This window comes from Oncorhynchus mykiss, chromosome 3, assembly GCF_013265735.2.
Source record: "Oncorhynchus mykiss isolate Arlee chromosome 3, USDA_OmykA_1.1, whole genome shotgun sequence".
NCBI lineage: Eukaryota > Metazoa > Chordata > Actinopteri > Salmoniformes > Salmonidae > Oncorhynchus > Oncorhynchus mykiss.
The window spans coordinates 5,575,940-5,593,606 of record NC_048567.1 but is presented as its reverse complement, the minus strand read 5'-3'; the positions used below and the strand labels follow the sequence as shown (position 1 = coordinate 5,593,606).

The 17,667-nt window shown below is 42.4% G+C and overlaps 1 protein-coding gene across 2 annotated transcripts in view; it reads left to right on the top strand.

The window, feature by feature from the left end:
- Nucleotides 1-3,460: 3,460 nt before the first annotated feature.
- LOC110513540 (collagen alpha-6(VI) chain) overlaps nt 3,461-17,667 on the top strand; it is a 32,153-nt gene continuing 17,946 nt past the window's right edge. Inside the window, exons 1-6 of one of the 2 annotated variants that reach the window (XM_036966710.1) lie at nt 3,461-3,615; nt 14,297-14,398; nt 14,708-15,316; nt 15,400-15,987; nt 16,255-16,818; nt 16,940-17,557. In XM_036966710.1, the coding sequence (XP_036822605.1) occupies nt 14,323-14,398; nt 14,708-15,316; nt 15,400-15,987; nt 16,255-16,818; nt 16,940-17,557 (2,455 nt within the window). In that variant the 5' untranslated portion in view covers nt 3,461-3,615; nt 14,297-14,322. Of the gene's footprint in view, nt 3,616-14,270; nt 14,399-14,707; nt 15,317-15,399; nt 15,988-16,254; nt 16,819-16,939; nt 17,558-17,667 lie in introns of both variants that reach the window. The other variant, XM_036966709.1, reaches the window with a different exon arrangement.

The window sequence follows — 17,667 nt, the reverse complement described above, 5'->3', positions numbered from 1 at the left end:
GCTGTAAGGGCTGTCTCTGAGGATGCTGTGGGGGTCTGTCTGTCTCTGAGGATGCTGTAAGGGCTGTCTCTGAGGATGCTGTGAGGGTCTGTCTGTCTCTGAGGATGCTGTAAGGACTGTCTCTGAGGATGCTGTAAAGGCTGTCTGTCTCTGAGGATACTGTGAGAGGCTGGCTGTCTCTGAGGATGCTGTGAGAGGCTGGCTGTCTCTGAGGATGCTGTGAGTGGCTGGCTGTCTCTGAGGATGCTGTGAGTGGCTGGCTGTCTCCGAGGATGCTGTAAAGGCTGTCTCTGAGGATGCTGTGAGGGTTATCTCTGAGGATGCTGTGAGGGGCTGTATCTGGATAGAGCCAGAGTGTTCAATGAATAAATGGGAGCTGAGTGAACGCAGCATGGTCCCGTAAAGCTATAGGAGGCCCTTCCCCAGGGCCAGGCCCTATGATTTATGACATGAACCAGAAATGGGAAGGGAGGGGAGTGGGACGGATGAAGAGATAGAGAGAAAGAGAAGGGAAGTCTGTCTTCAATCAGACTAGATGCCTCTGGGCCATGTTTTACTCTAGATTATAGATTCTGATAACTCAAATGGTGAACATTATTTTCACAGAGAGGGAGGATTCCTGACAGATATAAAGCATGATGTCACATTTTCCTACATGCACACTTGGACGTTCCTGTCATTCCTGTCTTGCAGGAAATCACGCACAGAATGAGCACTCTGGCTTGTGGCATTGTCATGCTGGAGGGTCGTGTCTCAGGATGAGCTTATTGTTTTGTTCTGTTGTGTTTGATTAAACATTATAGACACTTACCACGCTGCGCATTGGTCCTCCGATCCTTCTCGCTACTCCTCAGAAGAGGAGGACGAGATCCGTTACATAGCTGGGGTAGCCTAGCCCAGCAGTTCCCAACTCCTCAGAAGAGGAGGACGAGATCCGTTACATAGCTGGGGTAGCCTAGCCCAGCAGTTCCCAACTCCTCAGAAGAGGAGGACGAGATCCGTTACATAGCTGGGGTAGCCTAGCCCAGCAGTTCCCAACTCCTCAGAAGAGGAGGGCGAGATCCATTACATAGCTGGGGTAGCCTAGCCCAGCAGTTCCCTACTCCTCAGAAAAGGAGGGCGAGATCCACTACATAGCTGGGGTAGCCTAGCCCAGCAGTTCCCAACTCCTCAGAAGAGGAGGACGAGATCCGTTACATAGCTGGGGTAGCCTAGCCCAGCAGTTCCCAACTCCTCAGAAGAGGAGGGCGAGATCCATTACATAGCTGGGGTAGCCTAGCCCAGCAGTTCCCTACTCCTCAGAAGAGGAGGGCGAGATCCATTACATAGCTGGGGTAGCCTAGCCCAGCAGTTCCCTACTCCTCAGAAGAGGAGGGCGAGATCTGTTACATAGCTGGGGTAGCCTAGCCCAGCAGTTCCCTACTCCTCAGAAGAGGAGGACGAGATCCGTTACATAGCTGGGGTAGCCTAGCCCAGCAGTTCCCTACTCCTCAGAAGAGGAGGGCGAGATCCATTACATAGCTGGGGTAGCCTAGCCCAGCAGTTCCCTACTCCTCAGAAGAGGAGGACGAGATCCGTTACATAGCTGGGGTAGCCTAGCTGGGGTAGCCTAACTAAGAAAAGCCCACCGCAAAGTATTCATCAGCCCATTATCCCGTCACATCTATGACATCTAAACATGAGTTGCCAAATACAAGTACACTGGCAGTACATTTTTTTATGTTGAGAAATAAGTCCTGTCATGTTTATTAAAAAAGATGCAGGGTTGAGCTCAATTCCTAACTCACTCAGCTATTACATTCAGGGAGTGTAGACCAAAAAGCAATGATCTGGAAACGAATGTATTTCTTTGTTCAGGAGGCAGAGTGGCGTGGGAGGCAATTCATTGAATATAAAAAATTGTTATGTAAAAAGGGTTGTGTTTGCTGCAGTTCTGTGGTGAGTTTTATAGCATGCTAAATGAGGCCATAAATGTAACTAGTTGTAGCCTAGCCCAGCAGTTCCCAACTCCAGTCCTCGAGTACCCCCACAGCACACGTGTTGTAGCCCAGACAAACATACCTGATTCAACTCATTGAGAGCCTGATGATTAGTTGACAAGTTGAAGTGTGCTTGTCCGGGGCTACAATAAAACTGTGTACTGTTGGGGATACTGGAGGACCGGAGCTGGGAACCACTGGCCTAGGCTACTATATGCCAGTGTGGGGTTAGCATGGTAACTGGGCTGAGTTTAAACCTTGACAAGTGTTGCCCAAGGATAAATGTCTGCTGAGTGAAAAAGGTGTCAGTCAGACCTCTTGGCATCACAATTTTTTTTTATTTAACTAGGCAAGTCAGTTAAGAACAAATTCTTATTTACAATGACGGCCTACACCGGCCAAACCCAGATGATGCTGAGCCAATTGTGAGCTGCCCTATGGGACTCAAAATCAAAGCCAGTTGTGATACAGCTTGGATTTGAACCAGGGTGTTTGTAGTGATGCCTCAAGCACTGAGATGCAGTGCCTTAGACTACTGCACCACTCGGGAGCCCCAACTTCTTCTGCACTGGTGTCAGAAATGGGATGGAGTTCACTGAAGGTGTGTTTTCGAGTGGGGTGTCCTAGAGCAGAGAGGTGCAGTTATATTTCACCTATCCTGCTAAGTATCCTGCTTGTCACTGAAAGTTACAGAAAAGCAAGACAAGGTTGTGAGGCTTGGCAAGGTTGTTGTAAGGTACTGGGTGTCGAGTGTGAAGTCAGGCGCAGGAAAACAGAGAGTTCAATATAGTGCTCTTTTAATGCGCACACGGTGAACCATACACACGTTCGTCTGTATCAAACACCAGGGTAACAATAATCAATCCCGCACAAAGAAACGGGCGGGCCGGCTGACTAATAAAGCCCAAATAATTACAACAAACTCAAAACAGGTGTAATCAATAAACACATAAGGAGGGGGAGAAAATAATCAGTGGCAGCTAGTAGGCCGGTGACGATGACCGCCGAGCGCCACCCGAACGGGAAGGGGAGCCACCTTCGGTCTGAGTCGTGACAGTTGTGAGGTTTGTAAATCTCATTATACGTTGAAGAGCATATAGCACTGGAGGCACATTCGCGTTCCTCTTGCAAAACACAATCGTAGAAAACAAACGGTCCTCAATCAGCCGTTTGAATTTCCCCAGAGGCACCAATTCATCCAAATTGAGAGAGCCTTGCATAACCGATAAAGACCAACAACACTAGGCCTATATTGTAAAGGCTAATATTATAACACCAATATGTAATGGTGTTAGTCTCCTGGTACAAATAACCACTCCTGTTACGTCACTTTACTATTTATATCTGCTTCAGAATTTCCTTAGAATTCCTTCCCGCGGCTCCGAACATCAAGTTTCCCAGTATAACTAATTCAGGGGGATGTAGGGGTGTGTATGACGCACAGGTCGTGTAGACTATACCGAATAGTAGCGGGATGAATACTGTAGGCTATTCTTTGCCTAACCATTCGATGATTCGGGGCGGGGTGTGAGGAGTGGCCTGCCGCACCAATTTCTGCAGAACAAGATTGGGCTTTGGGTTCTATAAGGGAATGGGATTCCTGCCTGCGCGCACCAGATAGTGCTTCAGCCACATTGTAAGTTTATACATTTTCCGTACGCTTTTTTTGTTTGTTGTGCATGCAAACCTCGTCTACATTTAAATAATACAAACATGTTGTGATTTAACGAATTAGCTCACAATGTCTCAGTGTATATGCCTAATTATCCTTTTGAGGGACATACTTGGAAACATAATGTAGGTTTTTATAGACAAACTTTTGAATTCAATATGTGGTTTTGAGGATGTTATTCTAAGTGCAAAGTTAAGTACATTTTTTTTAATGTAAAATAATCGTGTAGGCTAATAAAATAAATAGGCTGAAGTGAATTGATCACAAATCCCTCTAATGATGGTGTCCATTGGAGAGGCCTACCTGTCGTCGCAGTTTGCGTTCATTTAAGTTCAGCAAGTGAATAGTCTACTCTGAAATGTTAAACATTTAGGGCTACAAAGATAATACAGCTGCCTTGTTGATTATAGTTAGGCTATAGACAGCATGCGCAACTTGTATGTTCAACATGTTTGAAGAGTGTATTGACCAAATTAATTAGGTTCAAATTATTATGGAAAATATATCTATTTGCCGTGGATAAACCGGATCAAAAATAAACAGTAGAATGGTATGTGTGCGTACGTGCATGTGTTCTTGAAATTAATTGTAAGAAATTCTTGTCCATTTGCCAAAATCATGTTCTGAGAACATTTGGATAACTTTCTCAAACATTCTGTGCTGGGGTGTTAGTACCTTATGATGCTGGGGTGTTAGTACCTTATGATGCTGGGGTGTTAGTACCTTATGATGCTGGGATGTTAGCACTTTATGATGCTGGGATGTTAGCACTTTATGATGCTGGGGTGTTAGCACCTTATGTTGCTGGGATGTTAGCACCTTATGTTGCTGGGATGTTAGCACCTTATGTTGCTGGGATGTTAGCACCTTATGTTGCTGGGATGTTAGCACCTTATGTTGCTGGGATGTTAGCACCTTATGTTGCTGGGATGTCAGCACCTTGTGATGTCTTGTTTTCTAACCGTGTATATCTAAAACCTCAAAGGGTTCATCGGCTGTCCCCATAGAATAACTATTTGAAGAACCCTTTTTGGTTCCAGGTAAAAACTATTGAAGCCAGCACTTTTATGTTCCTTGTAGAACCTTTTCTACAGAGGGTTAATTTGGGAAACCTTTTTTTCTAAGACAGTGTGATTGTTCTTTGGCCCAGATGAATGTCCACACGTTTGATTCTGGATTTTAGATGAGCCCCCCACAATGCTTTATGAATAAAGCCAGCCAGCACTCACAAAGATGGTACATTATTTTGTTTCACTCCATAGTTTGACTTTCCAGGAAACCATGAATCAAGGATTGAGGTTGAGCAGGTACAATGTTTGTGATGCTGGGTGTAAACTCAAGACACGATGTTGAGTCTTCGTCTGACCAGATAAACACAGTCAAGCACAGTTTATAGGTGCTTCACATCCTATACAGTTTATAGGTGCTACACACACACACACACACACACACACACACACACACACACACACACACACACACACACACACACACACACACACACACACACACCACAGAGCAGAGTGAATACATCCATCAGTAGGTCCAAACCAGAGACCAGACCATCTAGTGACTGTTTATGGTTTCCTGTTTATATTGCTGTTGGGGCAAATATTTTTTTCATGTTCAGGAAATTGCTCCAGGTGTGTTTACAGGTTCTGTCACGCCTTCTTCGACACCACATTAAGGCTCCTCATCAAATCCATTCATTATAACCCACACAATAATTCTCATTTCCTTTTGCTGTAGGATTCTTTCCTGTTGTGAGAAACTGGTGAAATGAAGATTCTGCATCTGTAACCATTATTCTGCCCTGCCCTCCACCTCTCTTTCCAAACAAACTTTTCATTTAGATGGGATACTTTTGTTAAGACCAAGTTTGGATACTTTCTCACTATATCGTTCAGTGTTGCTCTATTTCCTTTCAGGCTAAACACAGTGTTCTCTTCCTGTTGTGTCAGTCTGCATCACAATGCCCATGGACGTGCACCCTTCATTTGTTGCGGAATATCATAATGGGGAATTTCCGCTTAATACACAAGACAGAGCCAATTAACGGGAAAGTGGCCTTTCAGACCATTTAGGGCAATGTGTAATTGTTTCACCCCCAAGCTCAGACTTGATCTTGCCAAAGCCACATATTTTCATATACGTCTGTCAAACGTTTGCAACACAAACAATACTGTTTTTAGTCTTCAATGACATGCAAACCACAACAGCCACATCAATAAGTGCCCTGACTTAATTTCTCAGATGTACTGCATCATATCACAGCCAAATCAGAGAAGTGTGCTGATAACAGCCAAGAAATAACATCTAATCAGTGCTACTCCAACTGCTTATGGTTCAAGTAGCCTTACATATTGTTATGGTTAAGCAATCGGGTACAATGTGATCATTACAATACGAATTCAGTGTAGTGTTCTGTTCTATTGATGATCAAGGTCACACAGTACAATGTTATTAATATTGTGTAATTACTGCGGTTGTTACTGTACTGCACGGCAACACTATTGTAGCCAACACTACATTACTTAAATCTGCAACATTGGTTTGCTGAAACCTCAGCCACTGATAGATGTCAACTGCATCACTCACCAACCGCCACATTGTGAATAACAGTAAGACTGCAGAAACCACTGCTGCCAAGGTGATCTAATTCAGCTTCATGACAAATAAGAATCTATAATAACGTTTCACAGGCTTCTGAATTTTCAACATGATTGAAATGAGCTGTGATAGTGGTTGTCTGGAAAAGCTGCTGCCACTCCCCCTGTAAAAAGCCTTTTGAGAAACACTCTGGCTGTGTAAACAAACTGACTGTGTTCACATAGCTACCCGAAGAACACAATTCACATTTTTTTTTTTTTCTTGAGTTTCCAGACTCAGTGTCCAGACATTTTACCCATATCAGATTTGCTCATTCACACAGATGTAGCCTCTGAAGTAGATGGCCGGGCGGGGTGGATGTGGAGCCAGAGAAAGCAGGGGTTCAAAGTGTAGAACACAGTTCCTACATTTGAATATAAAATAGATTTTATCGAACACGACTATGCTGCATTTTTATCTCTGGGACCCTCAGGATGACAAATCAGAGCAAGATTACTGAATGTAAGTCAATTATTTACCTTCAGAGGTGAACATATCAAACCAGTTGCTGGGATAAACGTTTTTTGTTGTTGTGCACTCTCCTCAAACTATAGCATGGTATTTTTTCACTGTAATAGCTACTGTAAATTGGACAGTATGTTAGATTATCAAGAATTTAAGATTTCTGCCCATATAAGACATGTCTATGTCCTGGAAAGTTTGCTGTTACTTACAACTGTCATGCAAATCACATTAGCGCACATTAGCTCAACCATCCCAGTATAGGGACGCCGATCATGTAGAAGTTTAAATGTTGGGGTGGTTGCCATGGTAATGGCAGGTCATGTGCAAAAAAAGGAACACTTCAGAGTAAATCAGTTCTGATTTGAGCATCTAGACTGAGGTCACATATGTAGCATCAGGATTGAGATCCACATACAGTATGGTGGTGGTATACAGTAAATCATAAGTCAAAAGATCAGATTCCATGTGTTTTTTGTTGTTGCTGTTTACACATTAGGGACAAGATTAGATAGGTATCAGATATGGAAATAATGTACAAAAGATCTGAATTGGGCTGCCTGTGTAAACACTGCCCCTGTGGTCCACAGCCAGACTAGCATGACCTGTAGTTCTGTACATTGAACAGCCAAGTTTCTTTGTTTACACCTCCTAAAGCCTCAACGTCTGTGTATAAAACACAGCCGGCACCAGCTGTAAATCCAAAGTGATAAGAAGTAAATGTTAGGCTTCTCTATTTAGAGAAAGAGGAGGGGAAGAAGGACATTGTATTGGTTATCCCATAGGTCTAGGACGTCTTGTCAGCAGAGCTAACAACAGCATACAGCTGTAGTGAAGAGCTCTGAAATAGGATCCATTCACGTCTTCGGGCTTATGATGATGATGATGATGATGATGATGTGTATGTTTAATGGAACAGTCATGCAGCTAAAGCAGTTAATAACTGATGCCTACCAGAACCCCACAGTCATCAGTTCAACAGTCAACATGGATTGATAGGTAACAAACAGAAATGAAGCTTGAAATCAACCAGCCACTGAAACCCTATTGTTGATTTATATGTTATGTTAAAGAGTCAGTCTTGGATAATTGTACTGGACCGTTCTGACCATAGACAATCTTGACCTTGACTCGTCATGAAGAGGTAAACAAAATGTTGGTGGTGCAATCATTGTCCTGTAGAAAGCTTTAAAGTACTCCCTAAGTTAACAGATCCCTTGTGCCTGAATGTTCACGGTCAATCTGTGACCACAGTTTCTGAGTGGAATAGATGATTTGCCATTGAAAACAATGGGCCCCCACTTTTTTAGACCTCACTCTGTTGACTGGAAAGAAACTGCTTTGAACGATGCCTAAATAAACCGAGGTAGAGAACAGAGTGAAGGAAATGTGCATGGAGATCTGTTAGACCCAGATGTAAGTATATTCATTGGACTCTGACCTGAACAAATGAGATGTCAAGACCGCCCTTTCAATCACTGTCATTCAAATGCGATTCTTGTTTGAAATGGGAGTCTGCAAATCCTGATTACGTCCAGATGCATCCGGTTAGGATGGACCCCCGTTTCCTGAATTTCTCAACTCATTGGGATCGGGCCTCAACAAGCAATGGTATAAGACTCTTAAACAACCAGACACATACAGTACACATTAACCAGGCACAGATAATCCAGATAATCCATAGATAAAGTATTTTCAAAACGGCCTTTGTCCTGAATATGTTTATAGGCTGTTTTACATTAGCTGAATCCTGTCCTAAAGACATTTATAGGCTGTTTTACATTAGCTGAATCCTGTCCTAAAGACATTTATAGTCTGTTTTACATTAGCTGAATCCTGTCCTAAAGACATTTATAGGCTGTTTTACATTAGCTGAATCCTGTCCTAAAGACATTTATAGGGTGTTTTACATTAGCTGAATCCTGTCCTAAAGACATTTATAGGCTGTTTTACATTAGCTGAATCCTGTCCTAAAGACATTTATAGGCTGTTTTACATTAGCTGAATCCTGTCCTAAAGACATTTATAGGGTGTTTTACATCAGTTGAATCCTAAACACATTATAGGCTGTTTTACATTAGCTGAATCTTGTCCTAAAGACATTTATAGGCTGTTTTACATTAGCTGAATCCTGTCCTAAAGACATTTATAGGCTGTTTTACATTAGCTGAATCCTGTCCTAAAGACATTTATAGGCTGTGCTGTACATTAGCTGAATCCTGTCCTAAAGACATTTATAGGCTGTGCTGTATATTAGCTGAATCTTGTCCTAAAGACATTTATAGGCTGTGCTGTACATTAGCTGAATATTGACCTAAAGACATTTATAGGCTGTGATGTACATTAGCTGAATATTGTCCTAAAGACATTTATAGGCTGTGCTGTACGTTAGCTGAATCTTGTCCTAAAACACATTTATAAGCTGTGTTGTGCATTAGGTGAATCCTGTCCTAAAACACATTTATAAGCTGTGTTGTGCATTAGCTGAATATTGTCCTAAAGACATTTATAGGCTGTGCTGTACATTAGCTGAATCTTGTCCTAAAACACATTTATAGGCTGTGCTGTACATTAGCTGAATATTGTCCTAAAGACATTTATAGGCTGTGCTGTACATTAGGTGAATCCTGTCCTAAAACACATTTATAAGCTGTGTTGTGCATTAGGTGAATCTTGTCCTAAAGACATTTATAAGCTGTGTTGTGCATTAGGTGAATCCTGTCCTAAAACACATTTATAAGCTGTGTTGTGCATTAGGTGAATCCTGTTCGGGAGTGAAAGAAGAAGAACAATTCAGATAAGCGGCCCACTTCGACATGCTCTTGGTCTAGAATGTGGTGCACACATGCCATACTGCCAGGCAGGAAATGAACTCTTCTGTTCCCTTAACATCAAAATAGATGGCACTGGCAATGTCTCAAATGGACACAAATGTCCTAAAAGTGTGATAGAGGACCAGTGTGTGTGTGTGCACTTAGAAAAAAGGCTTTCAAAAGGGTTCTTCGGATATCCCCATAGAAGAACCCTTTTTGGTTCTATGTAGAAACCCTTTTGGTTTTTAGGTATAACCCTTTTTCCATGTAGCACCCTCTATGGAAAGGATTCTTCATGGAACCCAAAAGGTTTCTACATGGAACCAAAAAGGGTTCTTTAAAGGGTTCTCCTACACAGTAAATTTTACTCAAATTGAATACAATTATACTCCACAAAATATATAATTTGGTCCCAGTCTAAATAGAGTAAAAATAACTATTGTTGCAGAGTTACATTTTTAGAGTTATTTCTACTCTATTCTGTGTTTATATTTAACTCTACAAACTGTAATTTACTCAATTTAGAGTAACATGGAAACAACTCTACTGCCAATTCACTCAAAATAGAATTAAATGTTATCAGTCAAGAGTATGTCAATCCAGTCAATCCATCAATCCAGTGTCATCGCCCACACTTCTGAGGTACATGCACACGCACACACACATGCATGTGCAATCGTGTGCAAACACACATAGACACACGCACACATTAATACAAACACGCACGCGCACACACATGCATGTGCAATCGTGTGCAAACACACATAGACACACGCACACATTAATACAAACACGCACGCACACACACATGCATGTGCAATCGTGTGCAAACACACATAGACACACGCACACATTAATACAAACACGCACGCACACACACACAAGCAATCAGGGACCTTAGATGTTGTCTGATGCACTACATCTGGAACTGATTGGCTATCTATTTACAGAGCAGCAACCCAGAGAAATCCATTTCATCCAGATGCTTCATGTTTGGCCAACTGTGCTCTGAAGTCATTAAATGTTTGACCTTGATTTTACTGTAAGATACACAAATTGTCACAGTACCCTTTCCTCCACCTCCACATTGCCACAAACTATTTAAAAAATGTAGGATCTAATTTAGGCACTGTTATGTAACCAGTGTGAAATAACTAGCTAGCTAGTTAGTGGTGCACGCTAGTGGCATTTCAATCGGTGACAACACTCTCTGAGACCTTGAAGTAGTTGTTTCCCTTGCTCTGCAGTGGTCCAAGGTACTAATGTAAAGGCTTTTGTGGAGCGATAGGTAACGATGCTTCGTCTGAGGCAGTTGTTGATGTGTTCATAGGATCCCTATTTTCTAGCCCAGGTTGGGGTGAGGAGAGTGACAGGAGCAACACTGTTACACATGCATGAGCAGGGTTGGGTAGGTTACTTTCTAAATGTAATGCGTTAGTTACTAGTTACCTGTACAAAATTGTAATCAGTAATGTAACGTTTGGATTACTCAAACTCAGTAATGTAATCTGATTACATTTTGATTACACTTTTTGGTTACTTTCCCTTAAGCGGCATTAGAAGAAGCCAAAAATGTATGTTACCAATTGAACGACATCTATTGCAGGATAAATCAATGTTAAAGTTTACATAGCTGGCCATACATGGATGTTAAATTTGACTTTATGGGTTGGTTTTGTAGGCTTCTAACCCATCACTTTCTACTACATATAATAATACGATTCAATTTTATTTTTACATTAAAAGTCTATCAGAATTACAGTCATTCCAATAAATGTTATGCCCCTTGATCTTCAAGAATAGGATTTGGAAATATGAAAGTATAGATTAGCCAAATTGTTTTATCTGAGCATGACCCCAAAATGAAGGACTTATTAGCCAGCTCTACTCTGTTGTTTATGATTTTGTTGTCATGGAGGATTGATTGGGCTCATTGATTTGGGTTGAAAGATGAATTCTTCGCTCATGGAATGGCATGCTTTGAGCACTACTGAAAAGTGCAATGTACATGGGAAAAATGAATGTCATATGCTGCACTTGCTATAGGCCTATTGTTTACCTTTTTGTTGGTGACACTTTAATATCTTGATAATATGCAGATGTTTAAATGGCAAATCCACAGATGAAACAATAACAAAATGACTGATCATCCATGATATCCATGTTATGAGGCTATACAGTGTTGGTTTACATTTACAATGTTTACAAACAATGGAGTAAAACATTCTTATATTTTGAGTTCTCATGGAGAGTGTCATGTCTTTACTATCATTAAATTAAAGACTTAGTTTTATCAAAGATTCTCTGTAATTAGTATTACGCGATCAACTGATTAATCATGTAACTGTAATTAACTAGGAAGTCGGGGCACCAAGGAAAATATTCAGATTACAAAGTTATAATTTCCTAATGTAACTTTTCAGATATTTTATATCTGATCAATTAGTCTTCTGATTAATGAATTATTTATTTTACCTCACGTTAGTCTCATTCCAAACGTCGTAAATTGTTGCCTATCTGCATGAACCCAGTCTTCACTATGAGTCATACATCAATTGTCTTAAATAATTTATTTATTAACTAACCAAACAATCACAGAAGTGCATAAACAAACAAGTAAATATGTTTACAAGAAATGATAGGGGAATGTGCCCTAGTGGGCTAAACCGGCATGGCGACTTGTTAGACGAAAGGGGAGTGGGGGTCAGCTGAGAAGTCACTACAGAGTAGATAATTATAACAATTGAAATGCTAATCCTTTGCACGTGAACGCTCACTCATTCGGGAACAATTACAATCAATATATATATATTTACGCTCAGTGTGTTGTCTTGATCACTGTTGAAAAGTTTGTTTCTTTTGTAGAATTGTCCGTCTCTCTCTCTCTGTCGTGGTTAGAATGGATAGTTCAGAGTGACATTCATTCACGTTTCGGCGGTTGTCGTTCTTCACGTTCAATGATACCGAATTCCTAGCTGCAGACTAGTAATTAATATCAAAGACTTGTTCTTATTCTGTCGGTATCGATAGTCTTAAGAGTTTAACCACGTGGTATGGTTAAAAGATTCAGCAATCATCTGCAACCTTTGTCCTCTCGTGATTGAGAGAAAACATGGTCTGTTGAAAACTTCTCAAAGTTGGGGTTTTATTCGGGAGTTGCAGAAAAGGGCCTGCACCAGGATGCCCGACCCTAACTGGGCTCATGGGCGGTCCTCTGATTTAGTTAAACTCAAAAGGGAATTGGAGTGTCCTTCATTAAACAGTCCAAAATCACATTACACAATTTTACAAACAGTATCATCCTCACTTGTTCATCTTATACAACAATTAGATGTAAACCTCATATCTGAGGCTATTATATTAACAGTGTTATGGTAATGTGGCCGCACCGTCTCTCATGAGTTTTACAAACTTGTACCAAGCGGACCAGTTCATAGCTGAATTCTTCACCAGTCTTTTATACCTTCTCCAGAACATAAATGTTGTTCGGACCTCAAGTTCTGTGAGGTGGAAGAAATTCCTTTGTTCTGAAAATTCACTCTGTCACTATACTTTGGCCATGAGGAGATAATCTCTTCCAGGAATTTACGACCTCTCTGACCACAGCAGTCTAGTTGTAGGAGGCAGGGAGAGGGGGATGGGGCTTGCTGTACCCAAAGAGGGCAACATCATGACAACTGTGACAGTTGAATTAAGCTCATGAGGCACATATATACATACAATTTATAAGTCTAAAAATGGATGTAGCAACTACAGATTGTCCCTTGTAAGTCTATTAAAAGTGTACAAGGTTGAGCATGTGTACATTAGGCCTATGGTTTTTTTTTATTAGCATGAATTAGATTGAGCAATAAAAGCCCCACCTTTATTCCATAGACTGGGATCCGCATTATGCAGCTGTTGCAAGACCACATTTTTCACCGGCTGTCCACTGGTTTCAAAAACAATGATTGATAGGCAGCTTTAACTTCTTGAATTCAAACATTTATTGGGTTCAAATACACGTATAGATTTGTGAACAGCCATCCACAACAACAACAATCCATAAGGCGCAAATAGCTAAAAGAGAGAGCAGCAGTGTGATTCACATCAATGCGCTATGTAGATATCAATAATAATAAGTGATATCAGTATCGCCGTAGACTACACCACTGCTGTCATCCTTGCCGCCAAGCATTTATTCAAGTTGGATAATCTTTTGAAGCCGACAGCAGTCGCACCATTGGAAGACATAGCTTTGACTGTAGACTACAGAAGCCCATTCCTGCTCTTTTCCCGCAATCCATCAAACACATTTGGTGTGCCATCATATTGGTCTCTGATTTGTGGTCAGACTCGCTCAGGTAGAACAAACTTAAACTTGCTCCTTTTTTCAATGCTGATTTGAATGTCATTGAAAAAAAACAGAAGTGTTAGATTTGTTTATTTCGCAGAAACATCCTTTCTGAATTTAAAAATAATCCTTGAAGTAATCATGTCGTTTTTCAGATGTATCTGTACATGTAATCCTACTCCCCAACCCTGAGCATGAGCATGAGTAGAGCAAAATAATCTGTTATCGTGTAAGAAACATTTATAAATGAAGGCCAGGATGTCACAGGATGCTATGTTTAAATTAGATCTAACCACATTTCAGTTGAATCTGTTGTCAACACAACTTGATCTGATAAACAGCAACTTTCTGTGTTCCAACAGTTGATCTGTCCATGTTTGTCTTCAAGGAGAGAGACTAGAGAAACGTTCCAACATGGAGGGGACACAGGGCCTCCTGGCCATCTTTACCATAGCAGCATGTTTTCTGGTTAACGGAGCACAAAAAACAGGTAAGCATGTTTGTCTCCTGACATCTGAATCATTCCAGAATGTAGACCACAGTCCAGAATGGCATAAACATAGAAGCATTGAAGAAATACCACACAAATGCAAAATGATGACCAACTCTATGGGGCTTTAGACTGCTGAGCAGTTATAAGAAATAGGTTTTTATAAAAGCACAATAAAAATAATATTTGATTAATAGATTGATTTATTGATTAATTGCTTTCATTGCTCATCCCATGCACAGAAAACCTTGTGGTTTAGACACTTGTACGGAATTCCATTGGCTGACTATTGTTTTCTTCCCCTCCCAGTCTGCAAGGAAGAGGCCGTGGCCGACATCGTCTTCCTGGTGGACGGTTCATGGAGCATCGGCTCAGAGAACTTCAAACAGATTCGCCAGTTCTTGTACACGCTGGTTAACAGCTTTGACGTGGCCCCCGACCAGGTGCGCATCGGTCTGGTCCAGTACAGCAACACACCGCGCACCGAGTTCCTCCTCAACACCTTCCAGGACAAACAGGACATCCTGCAGTACATTACAAACCTGCGTTATATGGGTGGTGAAACCAACACGGGCCTGGGCCTGGACTTCCTGCTGAACGAGCTCTTTGTTGACCGCGCAGGGAGCCGGGGGAATGAGAACGTGCCCCAGATCGGCGTGGTGATCACTGATGGTGAATCAATGGACAATGTGGGGCTGCATGCCCTTAAGCTGAAGAAGCAGGGCGTCACGCTGTACGCCATCGGGATCAAAGAAGCAGACGAAGATCAGCTGAAGGAGATTGCCACTACACCTCACAACCAGCACGTGTACAGCGTGTCAGACTTTGCTGCGCTGCAGGGGATCTCCCAGAGCCTCATCCAGGTGCTATGTACTACCGTAGATGAGGCAAAGAGACCAATATCCAAAGTGGTACAAGGTACTATAACAGTGTATTTATTGTTTCCATTTGAAAAATATTCTTTATAAATAAATTACATTATTATTTTCCTTAATCTCCAGAGTGCCTTAACGCCACAGTGGCTGACATTGTGTTCCTTGTGGATGGCTCCACCAGCATCAGCCCTACAAACTTCCAGGAGGTTCGGAGGTTTCTCCACAGCTTCATCGAGGGGCTGGATATTGGAGCGGACAAGGTTCGCATAGGACTAGCCCAGTTCAGTAATGAGATCCAGAAGCAATTCCATTTGGGGGAACATACGGACCAAAAGGCCCTACTGGAGCAAGTGGACAGGCTTCCACAGCTCGGGGGAGGCACAGCCACCGGCAAAGCCATTACTGTCCTTCGGGAAGAGTTTTTCACCAAGGCAAACGGTAGCCGCGCTGATCAGAGGGTGCCTCAGATTGCTGTGGTGCTCACCGACGGGGCGTCTGCGGACAACGTAACGCTGCCAGCCAAGGCGCTAAGGCAGCAAGGGGTCATTGTGTTTGCTATTGGAGTTGGGGCAGCCAACATCAACGAGCTGAAGGATATCGCTAACAGGCCCCATGAGCGTTTCCTGGTCAACATAGAAAGTTTCCAGGCCCTACAAACACTTTCTCAGGGTCTGCTGCAGACTGTCTGTGTCTCCATGGAGAACCAGAGGATGGGTAAGGGACTTTTATAAGGAAACATACTGTATGTTGTAACAAATTGTGAATGTTGAACTTGCAAAGTATGTAATCCAAGTGACTTGTCTTAGTTGTACCATGGGATGCCATTCTACGCAAAAGTATGCAACCTTGAGAGACAGACATTGGTCACGGCCGCTTGTGCCAACATTAATGTCAACATTCAAAGGACCATTTCTAAAAATGAAAATAAAATATGACATACATTCATACTGTTGTCATAACAATTATTCTTTCTTTTTTCAGCTCTAATCCCAAAGTTCTCTGATATCTTCTTCCTGGTGGACAGCAATATGATGCAGGCAGACTTCCAGCTGGTCAGAACCCTTCTGATGCGACTGGTCAACCAACTCAACCCAAGCACTAAAACGATGCGCCTGGGTCTGGCCCAGTTTGCCCAGGACACCAAGGTGGAGTTCTTACTGAACACCCACAACACCAAGGAAGAGTACTTGGCAGCTCTTAGGAAATTCAGGCTGCCGCTGCGTCCCAACAAGTCTCGTCACCTGGGCGATGCCCTGGAATACGCCCGTGCACACTTCTTCACCACAGCGTCTGGTGGCCGTAATGAACAAGGCTACCGGCAGTTTCTAGTCACGGTGACAGGGGGGGATTCGAAGGATAACGTGATGAAGGTGGCACGTACTATCAAATCTGAAGGGACAACCATTGTGTCTATCGGGTTGGGTGAATCTACACTTCCAGAGCTAAAGTTAATGGCCACCTCGCCATTCTTTTACCAGACTACATCCATCACCTCTGTGCTAAAGACTGTCTTTGAGACTGAAGAGGTGGTCACTGTGACTGACGGTAAGGGCATTTGTGGATTTTTGCTGAATTAAGTGAATATCTGATCTCTTGTGAAATAGTTGCTCATTATACATAAAGGATAGCAGATTGCTGTTGACTAACAATTTCCTCTCTATTGCAGATTGCAGTGAAGCTTCACTGGCTGACATTGTGTTTATAGTTGATGAGTCTTCGAGCAATAGAACTGCAAACTTCCAGCTGGTTCGTGGATTCATCCACAAGATAGTAGACGGCCTAGATATAGACTGCAAAAGGGTGAGGGTGGGCATTGTCCTCTATAGCAACAAGGCCTCGGCCCAGGTCTACCTCAACTCCTTCCAAGAAAAAACAAATATCCTTCAGTTCATCAAGATTCTGCCCTACCGTCGCGGTCTTACATACACTGGCGAGGCCCTGGAGTATGCCAGGGAGAAGATGTTTATCAAGGAGAGGGGCAGCCGGAAAGAACAGGGGGTGCAGCAGGTGGCGATAGTTATCACCGGAAAGTCCCAGGACAACGTAACTTCTCATGCCGCTGCACTGCGCAGAGCTGGTGTCACTGTCTATGCAGTGGGGATCAAGGATGCTGACGAGAACGAGCTGAGACAGATCGCTTCAGATCCCCCTAACAAGCACGTATTGCATGTGGACAGCTTTGCCAAGCTCAAGACCCTGGAGAAGAGCCTGAAGAAGAGTGTGTGCTACAACATCCTTAAAAAAGCAGTCAAAGACAACGCAAGGACATACACTGCCAAGCAAAGTGAGATCAAAATGACTGTAACAATGCTTCTTGTTGTTTAATTTGTAGAGGAATGTTGATACAGACATAATGTGATCTCCGAGATGACACAAGTGCTTTCGTTTCTCTTT